Source organism: Meriones unguiculatus, chromosome 6 (assembly GCF_030254825.1).
Source record: "Meriones unguiculatus strain TT.TT164.6M chromosome 6, Bangor_MerUng_6.1, whole genome shotgun sequence".
NCBI classification, from domain to species: Eukaryota; Metazoa; Chordata; class Mammalia; order Rodentia; family Muridae; genus Meriones; species Meriones unguiculatus.
In genome coordinates, this window is record NC_083354.1 from 82,864,764 (window position 1) to 82,885,489 (window position 20,726).

General features: G+C 42.2%; 1 protein-coding gene across 2 annotated transcripts in view; it reads left to right on the forward strand.

Moving 5' to 3' along the window:
* Elovl7 (ELOVL fatty acid elongase 7) overlaps nucleotides 1-20,726 on the forward strand; it is a 63,011-nt gene that overhangs the window by 29,606 nt on the left and 12,679 nt on the right. For both annotated transcript variants that reach the window (XM_021632762.2, XM_021632763.2), the window contains exons 2-5: nucleotides 5,833-5,964; nucleotides 14,860-15,050; nucleotides 18,476-18,556; nucleotides 19,417-19,473. In XM_021632762.2, coding sequence (XP_021488437.1) covers nucleotides 5,901-5,964; nucleotides 14,860-15,050; nucleotides 18,476-18,556; nucleotides 19,417-19,473 — 393 coding nt within the window. In that variant the 5' untranslated portion in view covers nucleotides 5,833-5,900. The remainder of the gene's footprint in view (nucleotides 1-5,832; nucleotides 5,965-14,859; nucleotides 15,051-18,475; nucleotides 18,557-19,416; nucleotides 19,474-20,726) is intronic.

Below are 20,726 nucleotides of genomic sequence, written 5' to 3' on the forward strand. Positions count from 1 at the left end.
AATGCTTTTATTTATTTATTTACTTCTTGGGGTGGGTTGTGTATGTACTACACAGCACAGAGGACATCATAGGAGTTGTTTTTTTCTCCATCCATTATGTGGGTCTTGGGGGACAGAACTCGGGTCCTTAGGCTGGGCAGCATCTGTCTTTACTTGCTCCACCATCTCACTGGTGCACGACTTCGCTGGCCCTTTTGACTTCATTATGTCTATAAAGACCCTCTGTTCCAATGACATCACATTCTTGGCGGCTAGGGTCTAACATATTATTTTTAAGGGAGCACAATTTAATACACTAGTTATTCACACCACAGATCTTTTCTGCTGCATGCTAGGTATCAGTCTACACACTGGGAACACAGCGAGCCCAAGATGTAGACACTTGCCTCTTGATGAATGGAACAGATAAGAGTTAATAAACAAGAATTTTCGGTAGTGTGCAGTGTGTGCTGTCTTGGATGAGGATTGCTATTGCAAGGGCATTCAGTGGAAACCTACCCCTGTCTGGCTAGCTCAGGGGTGCATCCCTGAGGAAGAAGGGCGTCTATACTGCTTCTTTCCCAACAGGATCCCACCCTGCAGAATTGTTTACCCTGCTTCTAAACCACGCCCTCTGTTTCCCAGCCCTGGATCCCACCACCCAGTTAATCTCTCCCAATCTGCCATTGATGGACAGATTCCCAACTTGAAAAACCTGTAATGACTCCTCATTGTCCCCAGACGTAAGGGTAATAAAATTCTTCAGCACGGCTGCCTTTGCTTCCTCCACGGCCAAGTTTGTGTGACTGGGGCTGTCCTTTTCTCGGGTTGGTCTTTCTACATCTCCATGCCTCAACCCTGTGCGTTACCAAGGTATTAACGACTATTCTACAAACATACTCGGGCTTTTTTACAATACTATATGGTCAGAATTTTTTTTTCTGTTTTTTTTTTTTTTTTTTTTTTTTTCACTTATATCATTAACACTAAGTAGGGCTTGGCACATAACAGATACTTAAAAATATTGGTTGAAAAAAAAAATGTATTGGTTGAGCAAGTGGCTCCCTCACCCCTTGAAGGTCTCTCTGCTTGCAGAGTCTATCTCCCTCCTCTCCCACATGTGAACACTTTTTCACTACTGAATTCTCTCCTCTAAACATGCCTCCCTCGGTGTTAGGTGTGTCTGTCAGGCGTGACACACCCACAAGGCTATTCCTGTTCTGTATGAACTCTTTGCAGGACCCTTCTCTTCGTCATAGAAATCTAAGTAGATGTCTTTCCCCGACAGATGGAAAGTTGCTTAAATTTAGTAACCGCATTTTAAAAATAGGATTGTGCTCTGCACAACACCTTTTTTTCTAAACATAAAAATAGATGTTCAGAGATTACTCTGTTTGAAGGAAAAATGGATGGGAGAAAAGTTTTACATTCATCCGAAAACAACTGGAGTGGGCATTCCCCCCCCCCCCCCGCCTTGTTTTATTTTTCCTGAGATTACAGGAATTACAAATTCATCTCGTTATTTATGGAGCACCTGGTTAATTCCAGACACCTCACTAGCATTGGATGGTGGATAAGATTTAAATCATTGCTGCAAGAATTATCAATTCTTCTGATAACCAAGTCCAGTTGGTCTCAGGAGGCACAGTTTTTAGGATACTTTTTAGTCCTCAAACTTCACTCATCCCATTTCCAGAAAAATCTTTGCCTGTTGATGCTGCTTGCGGAAAAGGGACCCTGTCTGCCTCGTGCTGCTGTATGGTGCCTCGTGCTGAGGTTTCATCTGCTGGGAATTTGTGCAGAGTCTCTCCCAAGTCAGAGAAAACTAACTTGGAACCAGAAATCAAGGCTTCTGTTTGCTACTTGTCTGGGAGGGCCTTCTGTTATGAGTGTCCAGGAACAGTTGATCAACACAATATTTAGTACTGTGCTAAAACATTCACAGAAATTCTATTTCCCAGTGGCATCTAGACCTCCTTGGTATGTAACAAGTTGTCACATTAGCACACTGAGGTTAAGTGAACTCTGAAGCCAAAGTGTCTGCCTCCTTTCTCAGACTCAAGCCATAACTGGGCTGTAGATCTTGAGCCAGACAGAAATGTGACCTGAATTAGTCTGGTCAGTCATGTGCATATGTTATAGGGGAGAAAATTCTTAGTAAAGTCTTCAATAAGGAGGAAGGAGGCAGGAAAAATTGGGATGAAAGAGTAGAATAAGGAATAGAAAACATACTTGTTTTGAGTCCTGAGTAGAATGGAAACTCCAACCCTTCCTTTTGAAAGGCAGGCCTGAGAAGTTCATACCACATTAAGAGGGATCCTGTGTCATTGCTGTTTGGGGTGGGAAACACCCATGGTATTCATGTAGCTAGATTCCAGACAGAGCACCTTCAGCTCAGGGCACTCATAAAATGACAATTACAAGTGTTATACCACCCTGCGTTTATAGATTTATTGTGTGGCATCTGTTCCAAAGCGACTGTGGCACAGATAATTCTAAACAGAAGATACATAAAAGTCACCAGAAAGTCTTATATGGTGCTACAGAGTTTGTTTAACTTATTAACATATGTTACCTACCAACTCCTTTATCATGCTTTGTTTAAGACAAAATCACAATCCTTTTGTTGGGAACATTCCTCAAGGAAGAAGGTAACAAGCACTTGGGTGGCCTCAGGCTTTGGAGCCTTTCTCCAAGCATCAGTTAGAGTCTGTGTTCTTTCTCTAAGTTAGCTCTCCTGTAGCCCTGCAAGCTGACCATTCTTTCCTGTTCCAAGATTCCACTTCTTCCCTGAGGCTCTCTCTCTCTCTCTCTCTCTCTCTCTCTCTCTCTCTGTGTGTGTGTGTGTGTGTGTGTGTGTGTGTGAACTTGTGCCTTATCTCAGCCTTCCAAGTGCATGCATGCAGCACTGCACCTGGTCTGTGAGGTGTTTGTTTGTTTGTTTGTTTTAATGGGTCATTTGAGAGCCTTCTTGGAGAACACGCAGAAGGCTTTTAAACTCCTAAAAAGAAGTGCCAGTTGAGTGTGGTTCACACTTAAAATGCCAGATGTAGGGATCCTGAGTGAGGCCAGAAGAGCATGAACTGAGAGACCTTGCCAAAGGAAGAAGAAAAAGACAGAGGGAGGGGGAGTCCATCTTCCTATGCCCCAGGAAGGTGTGTGGAAATGGCTACCACCGTCTTTTCCACTAGAAGCAACAAATCAACTCTTTCCTAACTCAGAGCTGCCCTGTGTCTGGACGCCTTGTTCTGTGAAAGATCGTATCTTCTCATGGGTTAAGTTATTTACAGTTGATGGCTCAGTTACTTATAGCAAATAATCTTCCTTGATTCAGTGGCGTTTTCATTTGAAAAATAGAAAGTTGGGCATAAATATTGATACTTAACTTCATTGTGTTTCTGTTTGCCTAGACAACAGTTACAGTCTAGTTTTCTGCCATGTACTAAGAACTGAGGTGTAGTCAGGATTTTTCTCTCACAAGTGCTTGAGGACCTCACGTTTTACTCCTGAAGTATGGGACCAGTTTCCTTACCCCGTGGATGAGGGTGCTGACTCAAGTGCTGCCCACAGATCTTACATCTCACACAGATTCTTTTGACTCATCAGATTAATCTCACCCGGCATCGGGGATGCCTCCTTTTCCTTCCTGATTCCAATGCCTTCTGTGTCCAGGTGACTTCTTAACTGGATTCTGTCATGTATTTTTACGCCTGATCCAAATATTGTGGGTGGTGTCCTGTCTGCAATAATGTATATAGTGTTAAGAAGAGATTTCTAAACTGTAGCCCATCACAGGAACTTCTCTCAAACACGAACTGTATCCAGATATCTGTCCTGGGGATTCTGGATGCCGCTCTTGTCCAGGTTTGTCTTGGCTTGTGGACAGAATACAGCCCATCCTAGGAACGACTTCGTGGTAGGTGCGTCAATGCTAGCAGGATCATGGGACCCCAGTAAGCTATCATGGGGACAGTCACAAACCAGTTACTCATTTCTTCTGATTAGAGCCCGCCCCACAAAGATCCCACAGCCTCTGAAACAGTGACTCTTAGGGACCGAGTGATGAGACCCACAAGCCTGCGCTGGGCATTTCACACTCAGAGTGTAACGAGCTTCCTCTCAGCATTGCTATGTCCCACAGATGTTCGTCTGTCTTCATTTGCCTCAAGATAGTTTTCAGTGCCATTTAGATTTCCTTTGGACTGATTCATTGTTCAAGAGTAGGCTATTTTCTCTCTACGTATTTGTGAAACCTTCTGACTTTCCTTCTGTTGTTGATTTCTGGGTTCATAACGTTGTGGTTGGAAGAAAGACTTGATACGATTTCAGCCTTCTTCAATTTCTTACACTTGTGCTGTGGTTCGTTGTATGACCTATCCTGGAGGATATTCCGCTTGCACAAATGTGCGCTGTGCTGTTGGTTGCAAGTCCTCTGCTTTGTCTTAACTTTCTGTCTGGGTGATTGATGTGGTATTGAAAAGGGTAGACTGGAATTCTCTGCTATTTTGTATTACAGTCTATCTTTTCCTTTAAATCTGTTGATGTTTGCTTCGTGTACTTCGATGCGGGGGTGTTATTTGTGTGTATATTTATTCTCTCTCTTTCCCTCTCCTCCCCTCCCTCTCATGTGTGGTACTGTACATGGAACCTAGGACCTCATGTGTCCTAAGCAAGGATTGTGGCCCACTCAGCCCTTCTTATATCTTCCTGATGAACCTGACCCTGTATCTTCTTGACCCCTTTATAATGACCTCCTCTAATGACAACTTTTACTTGAAGTCCATTTTGTCTGGCATAAGAACATACTTTTATTTATATATGTATATTTTTGTAGCTTACTTTGTATAGGTTGAGGGTGGTAGAAATCTACCACAGTGAGAATCTCTTCTGAAATCCCAGCAAGTAATAAAAAGCATATGCAGGATGAAGATGACGGGGCGGGGAAGAGCCTTATATTTGCACCATGTAAGGCAGGAGTGGTTGCTCAGTGACCAGGAGAGCTGGCTGCTCTTACAGAGGACCCAGGGTTCAACCCCCAGAGCATGCTAACTTACTTTCCTTGGTTCTTATTGGTCTTCCTCCCCTCTCTCTGCCTCATTCCATTAACTTTTTTTTTTTTTTTTGAGTGGATGACATTTTAATGATAAAAAAAAATACTGTGGAACTCTTGGGAGACCACTAAAATGTAAAAACCTACGGAACTGGAGAGATAGCTCAGTGGCTGAGAGTGTGTTTCTTTCGCAGAAGCCTGAGTTTGGTTTCCCGCACCCGCGTCAAGTAGCTCACAACTGCTTCTAACTCCAGCTGCAAGGGATTCGCTGCCTCTGGCTTCCACTGGCTCTCATACATATATGGCATGCACACACACACACACACACACACACACACACACACTACATATAATAAAAAACAATAAAATAACTATTTTCAAAATCTCACACAAAGAAGGCTTTCTTGGGCCTAACTGTGGCTCCAAGGCCTGGGCCAGTGTATGCCTCTGAAAGTCTTGCTATCTTCTCCACCTCCTGGACTTTCCCTGCGGCCTTGTCCTGGTGAAGCAGCCTGCTCCTGACCTGAGTTTTCTCCATAAGAGGGAGACGTTTCTATATGAGTTCCTGGAATCATTTCCTCCTTTTGTATCACGTACATAAAATGCCAGCCTTCTTCAGTGAGGTCATCAGCATCTCTAGAGGAATGGAAAAATCTCAAGTGTTTGTGACTGCATCAGCACTTCCTATGGTTCACTAATGCATTTTCCCTTCAGCAAGAGTTTGTTGCCCTGCCAGTTCCTATTAAATTTTTAGCATTTTAAATATTGTATTACTAAAAGCTTATTTTTATTTGCATTTATAGATCATAAGCTCACTTCTGCACTGTTTTACTGAAGAATCCATTAAAAGAGCCAGTGAGTCCTGTAGAAGATGGCGTTCAGTGATCTCACATCGAGGACTGTGCGTTTTTATGATAATTGGATCAAAGATGCTGGTAAGTAATGAGATTTCCTAATTGAAGTTCATCTTTCCTTTTAACATCGAATTCCCACAGTAATAGGACTTATTTAGAACAAAATAAGAGGCGTGTCACCTTCCTACTCCTTCATTACCAGTTAACCAAGAAGCCGGGGGTTCGTATATTTACCCATGATGGTGTTTATAATAGTTGAAAAGACTCTGAAGCTCCACAGGAGGAATTGGGTCATAGGTGATGGCACATCCCAACACAGTAGCCCTTAAAAATGTGTTTTTTTGGGGGGGGAGGTTCAGTACTCTAATGATTTAGGGGAAAATTACCGTCATTGCCAATGAAGGTTCTGCCCAGGCTGATTCTAGAAGAAAGAGCTGCCCTTGCCCCTGAGAGGTGACGCAGAAAGGGCAGGGAATAATAAAAATGTTTTGGAACACGCCATGTTACCGGAGTTTAAAATATGCAAACGGAAGCCATACATGAAGCACTGTGTGTGTGTGTTTCTTCTGTGGAAAGTCAGGCTACTTGTAGGTGGTGAGTGATGTTTTGGGGGGTAGTGTGTTGCCTGCTGCTGGGGATTGAGGTCAGGGTCGTGCTTTTGTCCCTGCTAAGTGTGTGCTCTACAACAGAGCTGCTCCTGGTCTCATGAGTAGCTTTTCTTTACTTGTCTGTTTGTGAGTTTTCAAACCCCAGCCAATGTGGTAGTATTTTAAGAACTATTAAAGTCTTAAAAAAGAAAACATTGCAAGATTTTTTTTTTAAAAAGAAAAGAATTCAGTGCCTTAGAACTTAGACCTGAGATACCATCCCACGCCATGCCTCATTTTAGAGCTAAAGAAATTAAAACACAGAGATGTGACCTTCCCTAAGGTTGGTAAAGTTGAAGAAAAACAACCCTGTGTTTTTAGTTATGATTAGTGTTCTGGCACTTCATTGTTTTATAGTTTTATTAAGATACACATATTCACCCCTAAAACCACATTGGAGTGACCCAGTCATTGACTAGAAATCACAAGTCCCTCATATCACACCTATCACATGCTAGGATGTGGGGCCATATCCTAGATCACAGTGATTTCAGCAAAGACACTTTCTTGAGCAACATTTCAGCCCCAGGCTGCTAAAGGGCAATGTTACTTCTCCAAAGGTTTTCCAATAGTTTCATCCCTCAAGAATGCCAAGGACAAATAGGGTAGCTATTTTCCTCTCTTTTCCCTGAAGGTTTCTACTTACTTGGTTCAGAAAATGTACCGGTTTCTTTACAGGTTATCTTCCTCTGATGATTTATAGTGATTGCTACAATTTTAGTATTTAACGTAAATATTGTTCTTCCAGTTGAATTTCAAAAGAAATGTGTACATTGCTTACTCAGGTCTCACCATTTAAACTTGAAACCCAAGTAAATTAAGGTACAATTAAGAAAAGTTATATATATATGTACACACACACACACACACACACACATATATACTTACCACAGTTCATGTGTGGAAGTCAGATGATAACTTTGCGGAGTTGGTTCTCCCCATACACTTTTATGTTAGTTCCAGGGATGGAACTCAGATCATTAGGTTTGCATAGCAAGCCCCTTACCTACTGAGCCATCTCACTAGCCCTGGGGACAGTGTTTTAGAGTAGAGTTATTTGAAAACACAGATCCTGTGCAGTCCAAATCTTACTTCAGTGCAAGAACAGAGGAGACTCAGGTAATCCTTACCTCAAGAGCCGAGTAGACTCAGATGGCTGCAACTAGTCCTATGGCTCTAGAAGTAACAAAACATTTTAATGCAGACTATGTCAGAACGCTGCTTCCACCTTACCTGTGGATCAATTGCTTTTTGTTTGAAGTACTTCCGTCAAAAAACTAAGTAATATTAGATCAGAAAAGGGGGTAGCAAAGGACTGCAGGTGATTAAAAATAAGGACTGAGGAGAAACAAGAAACACTGTGTAAATGGAACAGGCAAGAGGAAAGAGGCACAGAAAAGGGAAACATGTCACATTTCTGAATACGACATTCATTTGCGGTCTTAGGAGGAAGAAGGTCATGGCATGTGGAAAGAGAGGAGCCACATTCAGGTTCCTCACTACCCTAGACTAACTAGGTGACCTTGAACCAACTATGTTTCTTTGTGAGTAAAACAAAAGGAGACATAGCACCTCTCAGCTGAGTGAAAAGGCTGTTACTGAGGACGTTCCTGACACAGATTGACCAAGAGATTGCTACAAATTATTGTTAGATACTTTTAACTTTACACATCACTTAAGGTGTTTGTTTGTTTTTTTCGTCACTTTTTTTTATTGTCAAGGTCTAACAGAGTTAAAAAGGATTTGCAGTAATATTTACAGCTTTGGAAAATCCCTGTCAGGCACATCAGGGGAGTTTCCCCTTGTATTTAGGGTGGTATTGATCTCGGAGAGGCATTAGTTTTGCTTTGAGTACCCTGGAAAGGGCTGAATGCATGATCAAGAGCCAAGAATTTTCAAGTGTATTCTTGGCTTTGGCCCTAATCCTGCGTGGCCAAACTTGGGAAAACTTACTGTTACTAGTTTTCTGATTGCTGGAATAGTGGTGGTCATGCTTACTTATGTCATGTGGAAAATCCCGTGGCTTAGTATGTAAGGTAGAGGAGTGTTTATAACGATCCTTTGATTATGGAATGTTAGACTTAAAAACCCTGCTAGAGCAGCACGTGGAGAAATGCTAAAGTGCTTAATCATTCAAAAGCAGCCCTTTGCGTGTTTGCACCATAAGAAGACAGAGGATGAGTAGATCTGCTGCCTCCATGAACTCTCAGAAAGGACACTGGGAACGAGTATCCCTTCCCTTCCAGCTTCTTCATTCTGTTGGTACTTAGAGTTGTAAAGTGTGTGCTCTTTCATTTAGCACACGGCGCCTAAGGACACTGTTTTGTACGTAGCTGATGGCTCCTTGGTAATCTATATGTCCACCATTGTGCTTTCCCTGCACCTCGTTTCTTTCTGGGGAACTCTTAGAAAAGAACTATTAGGCTAGTGATAAATCAGCACTGTGGTGGGCGTAACCAAGGGCCCAGCCTGCTTACCTACCCTCTGCTTTCACCTCGGCTCTTCTTGGCCAGCTCTGTCAGCTCTGAGGGCAAGTACATGATCCACAAGACTGTCACTCCCTTCTCAGCCTTTGTCCCTGGGGGAAATAGGGACCACTTACCCATGACTGAATTCCTAGGCTGAGTCTGAATTAACCTGATATGGAATTGTGCCCTTTCCACAGTCTTCATGTCAAGTCATCCCCAACTGACCCACAGGCATGTTAAAGGAAACCCCACTCTTCACAAGGAAGTAGACCGACGCCCTTTTCAGGAAGGTAGAGTGCTGCTGCCAGAGGCAGGAGACAAAGACACTAGCCAGAGCCCTGAACATCAGGCTAGGGCTTTGAATTTTCTTTGATCAGTGAGGGAGAGCTCATTTAAGCAAGAGAATTATCTAAGCAGATCCGTACTTTCAGAAAGTGAGTTTGGCAGTTGTATGGAAGGCAAAGAGTGGTTTGGATTGAGAGGCCAGGAAAGATTGTCACAGAGCCTACTGAGGGACATTGCCACCTTGCATATGGCTCAGGGAAATGTTGATCACACACCAGGATCCTGATTTCTCAGTTTGGACAGCTCATCATGGTCACCTCAGTAGCTTTAAAAAAAGACTACCTGTTAACAAATTATGGTTGTATCTGTTTATGTAGTACAGAGTGATATGGTAACACATGTATGCCTTGTGGGATAATTTAAGGGAGCTAGTTAACATACCCACTCGATAAGAACATGGGAGACTTACTGTTAGGAATCTCAACTACACAGTGTACTAATATTATTATTTATATAATAGCTATTATATTACTACGTATAATACTATGAATATGTCATGCCCCTGTAATAGATCTCAAAAAAATTATTCTGCCTATTAAATTTTGTTAAATTTTGTACCCCTTTGACCAACATCTCTCTCTCCCTGTTGTCTAGCCAGGCTCTTAACCCCTATTATTTCATGCGTGAGACTACGTGTTGCTTTCTGAGTCTCTTATTTCAGTCAGCATAACAATGTTCCATCCTTCTTATCAAGATATGATTTTCTTCTTTTGAGAGACCAAATGATATTCTGCCTACTTTGCTGTTTTTATTCATCTGATGATAAACCACTGAATAGATTCCACACCTTGGCTGCTGTGGATAATACTCCAGTTGAGTCCTCATAGTTTCCAGAAATGAAATGTGTGAACTTAGAATAATTCTACTTTTAGGCTTTAATGTGCTTTCCATGTGGTTTTCCTTAATGTCTGTAATAATTTATAGTCTCAACGTGAATGCCCAAGGATCCCATTCCTCCACGTTTTCAGCAACACTCATTATCTTTTGTTTGATGATGTAGCCCTACAAGCAGGTGATTGGTTGAAAAATTCAATTCTACTATTGATTTGTATTTAGTGATACTGAGCATATACTTTTCTCTCTGTTGATCCCTTGTGTCTCTTCTTTTGAGAAATTAAGTCCTTTGCCATTATTTATGGTTGATTTTTAAAAGCTTACACCCCTGGTGCCCTTAGGATTCTGATTCTGGATCCGGGTTGTTTCTGTTGTTGTTATTGGACTTTTAAATGCTACGGAGACAAGTCTGCTATGATCACAGATTTGAGATCTACCTTAACGACAATAGCAAGCTTATTCAGTGCTTAAGTTCTTTGCAAACTCCTCCTCCAGTCCTCTAGGCAATATCCGTCTTGTGCCCAATTCATAGAGAAGAAAACCAAGCCCAGTGAGGTTAAGTCAGTTGCACAAGGCTGCATAAAAGGCCAGAGGAGAGACAGGGTCACAGTAATGACTGTCTGGCTCTAGAATTTTGCTGTAATAGAATTTATAGAGCCTGAAGGGAGGTGAGGAGATGGCTCAGTGAGAAGGATGTTTACTCTGTAACTATGAAGACCTGAGCGCAGTCTCCAGTACCCATTTGAAAAGCCTGGAATAGTGGCCTCTGCCCAGAATTCCAGCTGCGGGAAGCAGGGATGGGAGATGCTCCCTGGCACTTACTGACCCGCCTGCCTAGCCAAGTCACAGAAAAAACAAATGACCGCTCCTGGTGAATGATGCCAGAGCTGACCTCTGGCCTCCTCACATGAATACGCACATGTATGTTTCTTTCTTTGTACACACAAACATACTTTAATTTTATTTTTGTTATTTTATCTTTTTTTTTGAAAATAACATAGAATAAAAAAAAAAAACAAGCTTTTCTCATAGTAACTTTTTATTTGTAGAACTTGAAACTCATATGCAGAGGATTTTAAGAAAAGGCGTGTACTGAAAAAGTTAAATCACAGGAAGAAATGGTTTATTTGGAAATGAGTTTCTTTGTCTTCCCGAGCTAGCCTTGCATGCTTTTCTTGGCTTCTGTTGCTAATGGAGTAGGAACAGAAGGGTGACGTCGTTTGATTTTTCTTTCCCCTGCCAAGTCAGTGAAAGAATAAAACAAAAGGTATCTCTGATTGAGAAGTGCCTGTACTGACATTTAAGACACTCTAGTTTTAAAACTATAGTTGCTGACTAACAACAGAGTCATTTGCAATTGCCTATGAAGAAGAAACGAGAAGTCTCCCGTGTTGTAGCCATGCTCAGTTAGAGATGACTGCAGTTCTTAGTGTTCTTCCCTTGTTTCTGATTTCATTAGTCTTTATTTTATTAGGGATAAAATCTAGACATACTAATAAAACAATGAAAAGCTACACATTGGCTTTATGACATTTTGTATTAAGGCTTATATTGACCAGCAGGGGAAGGAATTTATTTAAGGCTGATCAATTCTAAGTCTGTGCCTTGATTCCCAGTCCTGTGGCAAGCTTTTATTCACTGGAGCTCTCCTTGTGGTGTTCAGGTTTAGCCGGTGATTGCCAGTGATGACCAGAAATCCTGTCCTAGGCAACTCGCCATTATCACAAGGCTTGAGAACCAATTGAAACCCGGAAGTCTGTAGTTACCATACACTCGGATAGCTGATTTCAGGACCTTTCTAGGTTTAAAAATGATAAGTCTTGAGAATAGAATAAGAGAAAGAGAGAAGAAAATATTTTTAAATTTTGGAACTTTGTATTTTAAAAAACCCTCAGATTTACTTATGGTACTTTTGTGTGTATGGGAACTGGAATTATAGATGGTTTGTGAGCTGCTTCATGGGAGCTAGGAATTGAACACAAGTCCTCTGGAAGACCTGCTAGTGCTCTTTATCACTGAGACATCTCTCCAGCCCTAGAACTTTGTGTTTTTAAGTGTTGGCCAGCAAACTTCTGCTGGTGTTCTCTTTTGCATGTGACATTTACTAAAGCTGTTCTTGCTGAAAATGTTGTCTGGGACTTCGCTGGCTGCCTGTATTTCTCTCTCTGCCGCATTTCATGCTGATTCCCTTCCTGAGTGTCTCTTCCTTGGTTTCAGGACATCTTACTTTTATGATTTTTCTTCCTGTTTCACTATGCATTCCTCCTTCCCCACAGTTTTCTCTTCTACCTCTCCTAAGTCCTTGGCACTCCCACCTTATTGCTTAACCCCCCTCGCTCCACATGCTTCTCTTAACTCTACTCCATAGCTCTTACAATCACCATCTATGCAACAGCAACTCCCAAACCTCCCTTCTCTGGCTTGGATCTCACTCCTACTCCCAGATCCATACATCCAGCTGCCTGTGAAGGTGTCTGTGTGGATGTTCCCAGGTGCTGAAGTGTAAGACATCTGAAGCCTAAGCTGTCCATGTCACCTTGGTGGGCTTGCTCCTCATTTGTCCCCAGTCTAAAGGATGTCACAGTGGTATAAGTTCTTCTTGTATGACTAAAACAACTTCTGAATGTTTTTTTAAGAACTTCTGCCTGTGTTTTATTCTCCATGTTTGACCAGCTAGTTTATGTTTTCTTTCTTACTACATCTCAGAACAGTGTTCTTCCTGTCAAATTACCAATGGTTTAATTTATAAATGTACTTTAGAAAACAGCAGTATTTTAAACCATTGCATAGAAAATCACTTCTAAAAGTTGCTTAATAGTATTATATAGAGAGTATTATACATACACATATACATACATACACATATACATACATACATACATACGTAAAAACCCAGGGATCCATGGGCAAATAAGCTTGGAGAATGCTGCACACCACCACTCTCATCTTATCAATTCAAGCTGCTAACACAGAGTACTAAAAGCCTGCTTCAATCCTGTTAGACTCCACACTTCGGTACCCTCTCGTCAGTTTGGGGAAGTCTTTGTACCCACTGACTAGTTGTGTAGTTAGGTGTCCTTATATAGACATAAGAACAAGCTCAGATCCTAAGCATCTGGCATCGATTTTTGAGTTGGCTGTTTACGCCTTAGCTGGCTTTGCTTGTTTGAGACAATGGCATCCGTTGGCATTTTTGAATGAGACCCACTTGAAGACAGAGTAAGTTACCTTTGCTCACTAAATCCCTGGGCATTCAACTGTTGCATGTAACATGTCCGGCACTAAAAGTGAGTTATGAAGACAGTCATGAAGAAGTCTGGGGTGAGCAGGTTTGCTGGCAACTGGCTGTCTCATTAGTGGTTTAGATGAACAGGAATGCATGCTACAAGTCTTCTCTCACTTGTGAGGAAGGTGATGCTCTTTGATGAGCTGAGTCAGATGCTCCTGGAAGCTACCCACAGTTATTTTCTTCCATACCACTCTGGGTTCATGAGGTCACTTAGCCAAATTATACCCCAAGTGTTTGAAATTATAGAATGAATCACAGTTCATTTTTAATTGCAATTTTTTAAATGCTAGCCTGGAGTCATGAAGAATGGGATGAACTTATGTGTAAGTGGTTGTAAGGCCATTACATGTTTTAGTTGGCTTTACATGTTTAGGGTGGCTTGCTGGCTCATACTTTGGACACCTAAGACACACACTTTAGATGGTTATATATTGATATGGTCCCTTTCGGTTTTATATGTGATATTGTATCTGAGAAAGTTCACCTATTTTCTTAGGAAAAGAGGAAAATAAATAAGCAGCAAATACAAATACAGTTTTTATGTGTAAATAATGTCTGGATGGAAATATTTTTGAGAGGGCGTCTCATTTATCCCAGGTTGGCCTCGAACTCCTGATCAATTTCTTCCCCTTCACAAGTGCTGTCATTACAGCAGGGCACCACCATGCCCATGTAGGATGGAAATTTTCTGAACGTTGATAGTGGTCATGGACGGGGAAGCATCACCAGCTGCCCTTTCCTCCAGATCTACTTGTGCACCCTGCTTAGACCCTGGAGAAATTAGGTATCTGAGGCCAGGGTGCCAGTACTCTGGTGAGGAGTCTCCTGGAATGCTATTGTCTTACTTTGTGTCATTATGTGGTGGAAAGACAACAGAAGAGCTTCCTGGGGTCCTTTTTATGACACTAACCCTACTCCTGAAAAGCTCTTGCTTCTATCCCATTAGGTGCTAGGATTTCATTAATTTCATTTCAGTATTTTTAAAGACTGGCCTCAAACTCTATGTATGGATGTAGATGACTTTGAACTTCTGATTCCCCGTCTCCATTGCCCAAGTGCTAGGATTCTATGTGTGTAGAACCACACCAGGCTTACACACATGTAATTGGAGAGCGTGCAGCGTTCAGTCCATAACACAGTTCCTCCAGAATGGCTTCTCCAGATACTCCCCAGATATTCAGATGTTCTGAATACCTCTTGCCCTTTTAAACTTAAAAGGTGATGACAGCTCCACTGTTTGTAGCTCAGAAGAGCCCTACTTCTCTTAGGGGGTTTTCTATCACTATTTCTAAAGTGATCTTTGCAGTGGTGTGCTGTCAACAATGGAGTAAAGGCAGCTTCCTGTTATTGCTGGGCTAAGTGGCTGTGCGCTTACCTGTTGTCTTTCTCTTAGATCCGAGAGTTGAAGACTGGTTCCTCATGTCCTCGCCTCTGCCACAAACCATCATCCTGGGGATCTATGTCTACTTTGTCACATCTCTGGGACCAAAGCTCATGGAAAATCGGAAGCCCTTTGAGCTCAAGAAAGTGATGATAACGTACAATTTTTTCATAGTACTGTTTTCTGTGTATATGTGTTATGAGGCAAGTGTCTTCAGTATTCCTAATGGAAAAAGTTCACCTGCGTCTTTTTGATATGTCTGTATGTTTTTGTTATGATGATAGAGTTACCCTTTTCTGAGAATAGAGGAATTTAGAAACTAAGCAGGTGTTTATAACAATAAGAACACCAAAACTGTTATGTCTGGATGAAATAAACCCAAGGGTCTCAGGATGGTTTCTATCATGGATAGTGAGAAAAAAAAAATAACATTTAGCTCAGAGAGTTGCACTTGATAAATGTTAGTTGTGAGGAAACTCATGTCCAGAGAAAAAGAATTAATGGGCTCAGAGTGGCGGCTGGTAAGTGGAGGGCTGGTCTTAGAATGCAGATGCCTCCAGAGCTGGGTATTGACTTGCAGACTGTTTAGGCTTCACAGGTTTTGAGGACAAAGAGAACATAGACTCGCATAGAGTCGGAGGTGATAAAGCCCTGTCCCTTATTATAAGAGAAATAGAAGTCTTCCAGAATGCAGACGATATTGTGGATTTATTCTCCGCCTTGCTGCTGTTCTCGGCTGCCTTTGCATCCTTGCTTCTCTAGGGTTCTTTGCTGTGTTTCCAACCCTGGCTGGCTCCCTCCTTATGCTTCTTTTCTTTCTAGCATACCCGTTCTTGCTCATACTTGAGGTCTGTGAGGAGCCATGGTGGCCTTGCTGGCCGCTGTGACACTAACCTCTTTCCTGCTACAAATGACCTAATTCTAGCTTCACTGTGCAGCTTGTCACCTATTTGTTTCTTCTACTAGCCCACAGGGCACTGCTCCTCTGTCATTTCTAGGCTATGAACAGGCTCCTTGTATGTTCTCAGAGGGAGAATATACCTGGGAGAGAAATTAAGAACATGCCTGAAAGTTAGGAGCCCAGACTGCCTCCATTTGACCGTGTTACTTTTTATCTCTAAGCCTCAGTTCTCTTATGCTGCAGTGACAGGAATGAACCAGTTTTTCTCTTGAGTCCCAGAATGTTCTAGTATTCTCAGGTTCTGTCTCTGACAGTGCCATTGTTTGTGATGATCACAAATTATATTTCTCAGGTTTAAAAAGAATCCAGTAGTAACCAGTTAGTTTTGGCTTCTGCTTTGTCAATTATAACATAGAAGAAGGTTTTAAAAATACCTGAATCAAAGAGTTTCTGTCTTCATTAATACTTGAGTTATAGTTTCAGGACTTTCTGCCTGCTGAACGTAAACCATTAACTTTTTCTTACTAGCCTAAAGATATAACTGTCAAGACTTTCGCAGGCTATTGGTATGTTCTCAAAACACAACATCAGGACAAAGGTAGATCCACTCTGTTTGAACACAGACTTAATAACTAGGACATGTCCTGTCTGCCAACCACATAGGTACAGTTTATGGTGTGGAGGAGCAAGATTTTGTGAGGTTTTCAGAGTAAACGCCTCTGCCAGGCATGCTTGGCCAAAAAGGAGCAAAGATTGAGAGAGAACCATGCCATACTGAAGAGCCGCGTCTGTCTTCTTGTGACCGAGTGTGCTAGATACCCGGCACAAATCAGACACTGATAAAGAGGGAGCAGGTGCAACCCACAGAGAGCCAAGACACACAGTCTCTCTCATTTAGCCAGCTCTAATTTGTGTCAGGGTAAGGTGGACAGTTAGTCATCTAGCTTAAAGGAAACAGTTCCTGAGGTTAGAGTAGCAATTCTCAACCTTCCTAACGCTGTGACTCTTTAATACAGTTTCTCATGTTGCAGTGACCTCCCCCAACCATAAACTTTACTCCGTTGCTACTTCATAACTGTAATTCTGCTACTGTTGTCAATCGTAATGTAAATATCTGATACTCGACCACTAGGAAAGGGTCATTCAACCCCCAAAGGGCCGTGACATAGCGGTTGAGAACCTCTTGGTTAGAGCATTACTTCTATCAGTTGAAATGAGTCTGAGCATAACAGAAAATGGCATTGTTCATTGACTTGAGGATTTTGAGAAACAGAATTCACTGTTCCTATCACACTTGTTGTTACTTTGGTAAGATCTGTTGACTTGCTTTTTAAGATATTTTTTAAACTAGGAAATTCATGTCCTAATCTTTTCTGAGTCTTAATGTTGAAGATCTCATAGCATTTCCAGAGCTTATATTACCCTATACTGCAGACTAGGAGTGAGTATGAGAAGAGGGTGCATTTTAAATACCATAATTAAATTTGTTTCTTCCACTACTTTTCGTATTATCAAGTATTATCTTGGCTGATCTCTTTTGGTAGATACCTGTTATCACAGCCCTTAGGAGGCTGAGACAAAGAGAGTCATAAATTTGAGGCCAGCCTGGGTTACAGAGCAAAGCCCAGGCTCAAAAATATAAACAGACACAAGCCTGTACAAAGACTTTAAGTGTATTTTTATATTGGAAAGTTATCATTTTAGCTAAAGTAGTGATGAAACTATGAACATAACATGCTTCAGAAGCCAAAAGTGGTATAAACCTTATAGGGAGAGAGAAGATATTCCAAGCCAGATGTTTGCGCTTGCAGAGGAAGAAGTGACAGTTGGCAAAAAGAGAATATTATGGTCCCTACTCCAGATCAACCCAACCACTGAAGATATGTATTAATTAAAATCAAGTACTCGGCTTTCATTTGTAGCTACTGTTTTAAAGGCCCCTCCCGCCATCAGCCTAAAGGAATGTCAATGTGATCCCTGAATTACAATTCAGACGTACCAACAATAGGTTTTTCTTTTTAACACCAGTAGAAGGTCACTTTGTGGGTGTGTTGGAATGGCCGTCTGCCAGTTTATACCCCAGTTAGTAGTAACAAGAGCTTTGTCCTCCCTTATTTGTCTTGTGAATTTAAAGCACAGCTGGAACCAGCCCTGTGCACGGTCTGTCTCGATGTTGAAGCAGGAGAGAGTATCAGAGACAAGCACGGCCGCCTCATGGGTACTTGCCAGCCATGGGTAGGGAAAGCACAGTGGCCACAGCCACCCTGTTGGCACGTGGCCAGGTTTTTGTTTGTGTAACCCTTATTGACTAATCGGAAAGATTTGAAACATTCGGGGGGAAAAAAGAAAACAAAAAAACAGGTTCAGAGCCATGCACCCCTCCCCCCCTTAAGAGCAGATGAACACGTGTGTAGTCCACACAGGTAATATTTGGTAACTAGGCAGAAGACTCCCTGAGTTTTGTCCTGCGCTATTTTAAAGGAATCCTGAGAGGTGGACAAGTACGTCAGCATACAGTTCATGTATGTGGTCTGTGCGCTTGTGGCTTTGAGAATGGCTGGTGCCAAGCTTCTCCCCACAGCGGGTTTGGTTTGTCCCGGTTCTCACTGCCTCTTCCCCAGCTCTGCCTGCTTACTTAGCCGGTCACGAGACAAGGTGCAGTCAAAACAACCTTTGTTGTAGCTGTCAGCAAGTTCTCCCTCTTGAATATGCATGTTTCTCTTCCAGTTTGTGATGTCCGGCTGGGGGACAGGTTACTCCTTTCGATGTGACATTGTTGACTATTCTCAGTCACCCAGAGCCATGAGGGTAAGTTTCTCTTTGGGAAAGTCTGTGTAGTTCAAAATCATTGTGAAAATCCTTTGGGTTCTGCAACATTGGATATGAATTCACAGTGAGTGAATGACTCAATAATCAGCTTAAGTTGGGAGGAAAAGCTAAAATTATAAGGAATTAAAAAAATCCAGGTGTATAGTGTTCTATAAAATGACAGTTAGTTCTGTTTAAACTTCTTGGGTTTTAAATCTTCCCTGATTTCTGAAAGATGAGAAATAGAATTTTCTTAAGATTTAGCAATTCCACTTCTGGCTATATTTCTAATAGGGTTGAACGCAGGGACTCAAAGAGGTGTCTATATGCTCAAGAACACAACACCATGATAGCCAAATGTAGAAATAACCCAAAATGTCCACGAATAGGACATGGCTAAACAAAATGTGACACACAGGAACACACGAGCGCACGTGCGCACGTGCGAAGAGAATAGAACTACTATCCAGCCTCCAAGAGCTACAGCTTGTGTGACTCTTGAGGACATTGTGCTAACTCGTATATTCCAGTCACAAAGGACAAGCACTGCATGATTCAGCTTATATGCCTAGGACAGAGGGTGGATGGCTGGGCTGGAAGTAAGAGAGAAATGGGAAATCATTTTTTAATGAGTATAGAGTTTCACTCTTTCAAGATAAGGGAGTTCTGTGGGTGGATCTGTCATGGGTATAGAGGGATATGAATGCAATCAAAGCCACCAATCTATACCTTTAAAAGCTGGGTAAAATTTGTTATGTGTTTTTTAAACCAGCTTTTTTTTCTAAAGTAGCTGAAGTTTTCTAAAGTTTCCTCCATATAAAATATTAGATAAATAAATTCTTATCTGTGTATTTCCACAGATGGTGCACACCTGCTGGCTTTATTACTTCTCCAAGTTTATCGAGCTGTTAGACACTGTGAGTATATGACGCACACATTTCAGAGCTGTTTGATGTCTCACTGAAGCAATAAACTGCGAGTGTATAGTTATCGCATAATCTTGCTTATCTGTCCTTCCCTGACCGGCCTACTGTTCCCCATTGTTCCTTCAATTATCTGTGCTTTTAGAAAACGAGCTTTCCAGCATTTCACAACCTCCGACTGCATTTTGAAAGCGTAGGCATCACCTGGTTAAGATAAACGGGTACCTGTCACCTACCCCACAGAACTGTGCCCTTACGTGACATCAGTTCCCTGTGGAGCAGTTCAGAAAGCCACGAACGGAGACCACGTTACGGTGGTTCCTCACGGTGTCAACTGTGTTCCTGTGAGATACATTAGTGCATCACGATCCATAAATCCGGAGCCAAGCGTGATGCTATCCAAGGGTTGTCGGTTGCCGGAGGAACACAAACATCAGCTGCTGTTCGGAAGCCTGAGCTTGTTGGGCCCTGGTTCTCGCTTTGCATCCTGGTGAGGGTCAGCTGAGCCCAGAGGCTAGTCAGTGTGCTCTCAAAGTCTTAGCTTCCCGCTGCCACAGGGAGGCTGCGATGGTATTTCTGACAAGTGTGTCTGGAACACACCCCACCAGACCGTTTGTCGGAAATGTCAAACATGCTTCACTCTTAGTTGACGAATCACATAATGTTAGGTTGAGAAGGGACCTCGGAAGATTTAGAATCTAGGGTCTCTCAAATTTTAGCACACATTAAAATCACCTACAGGAATCCCTACTCAGGAACCTGAGGTGGGACCACAAGTTTGAGCCCAGCCTGGGCTACATAGTAATATTCTGTCTTTAAAAAGAAAAGAAAATGGAAACAAGCAAGCAACAAAACAAAACATGAACTGCTCTTTAAAGCACAAATGATTCTTACCCTTCCTAATGATGAGACCCTTTAATACAGTTCCTCAAGACGTGGTGACCCCAACCATGAAACGGTTTTCCTTGCGACTTCATAACTGTACTTTTTCTACTGTTATGAATCGTAACGTAAATAAAGATCCGTGTCTTCTGATGGTCTCAGGTGAGCCAGAGGGGTCACGACCCACAGGTTGAGAACCGCCGCCCAAGTGCTTACCCCGCAGGTTGGGAGGTGGAGTGCGCGAATTCTTCTTCTGGCAGTTTCTCATGTGATTCATTATTCTCACTCGGGAACCACACTCTGAGAAGCTGCTTGCCATAGACTCGGGGTCCCCGGCACTCACAGTGCCTCGCAGTTACGTGCAT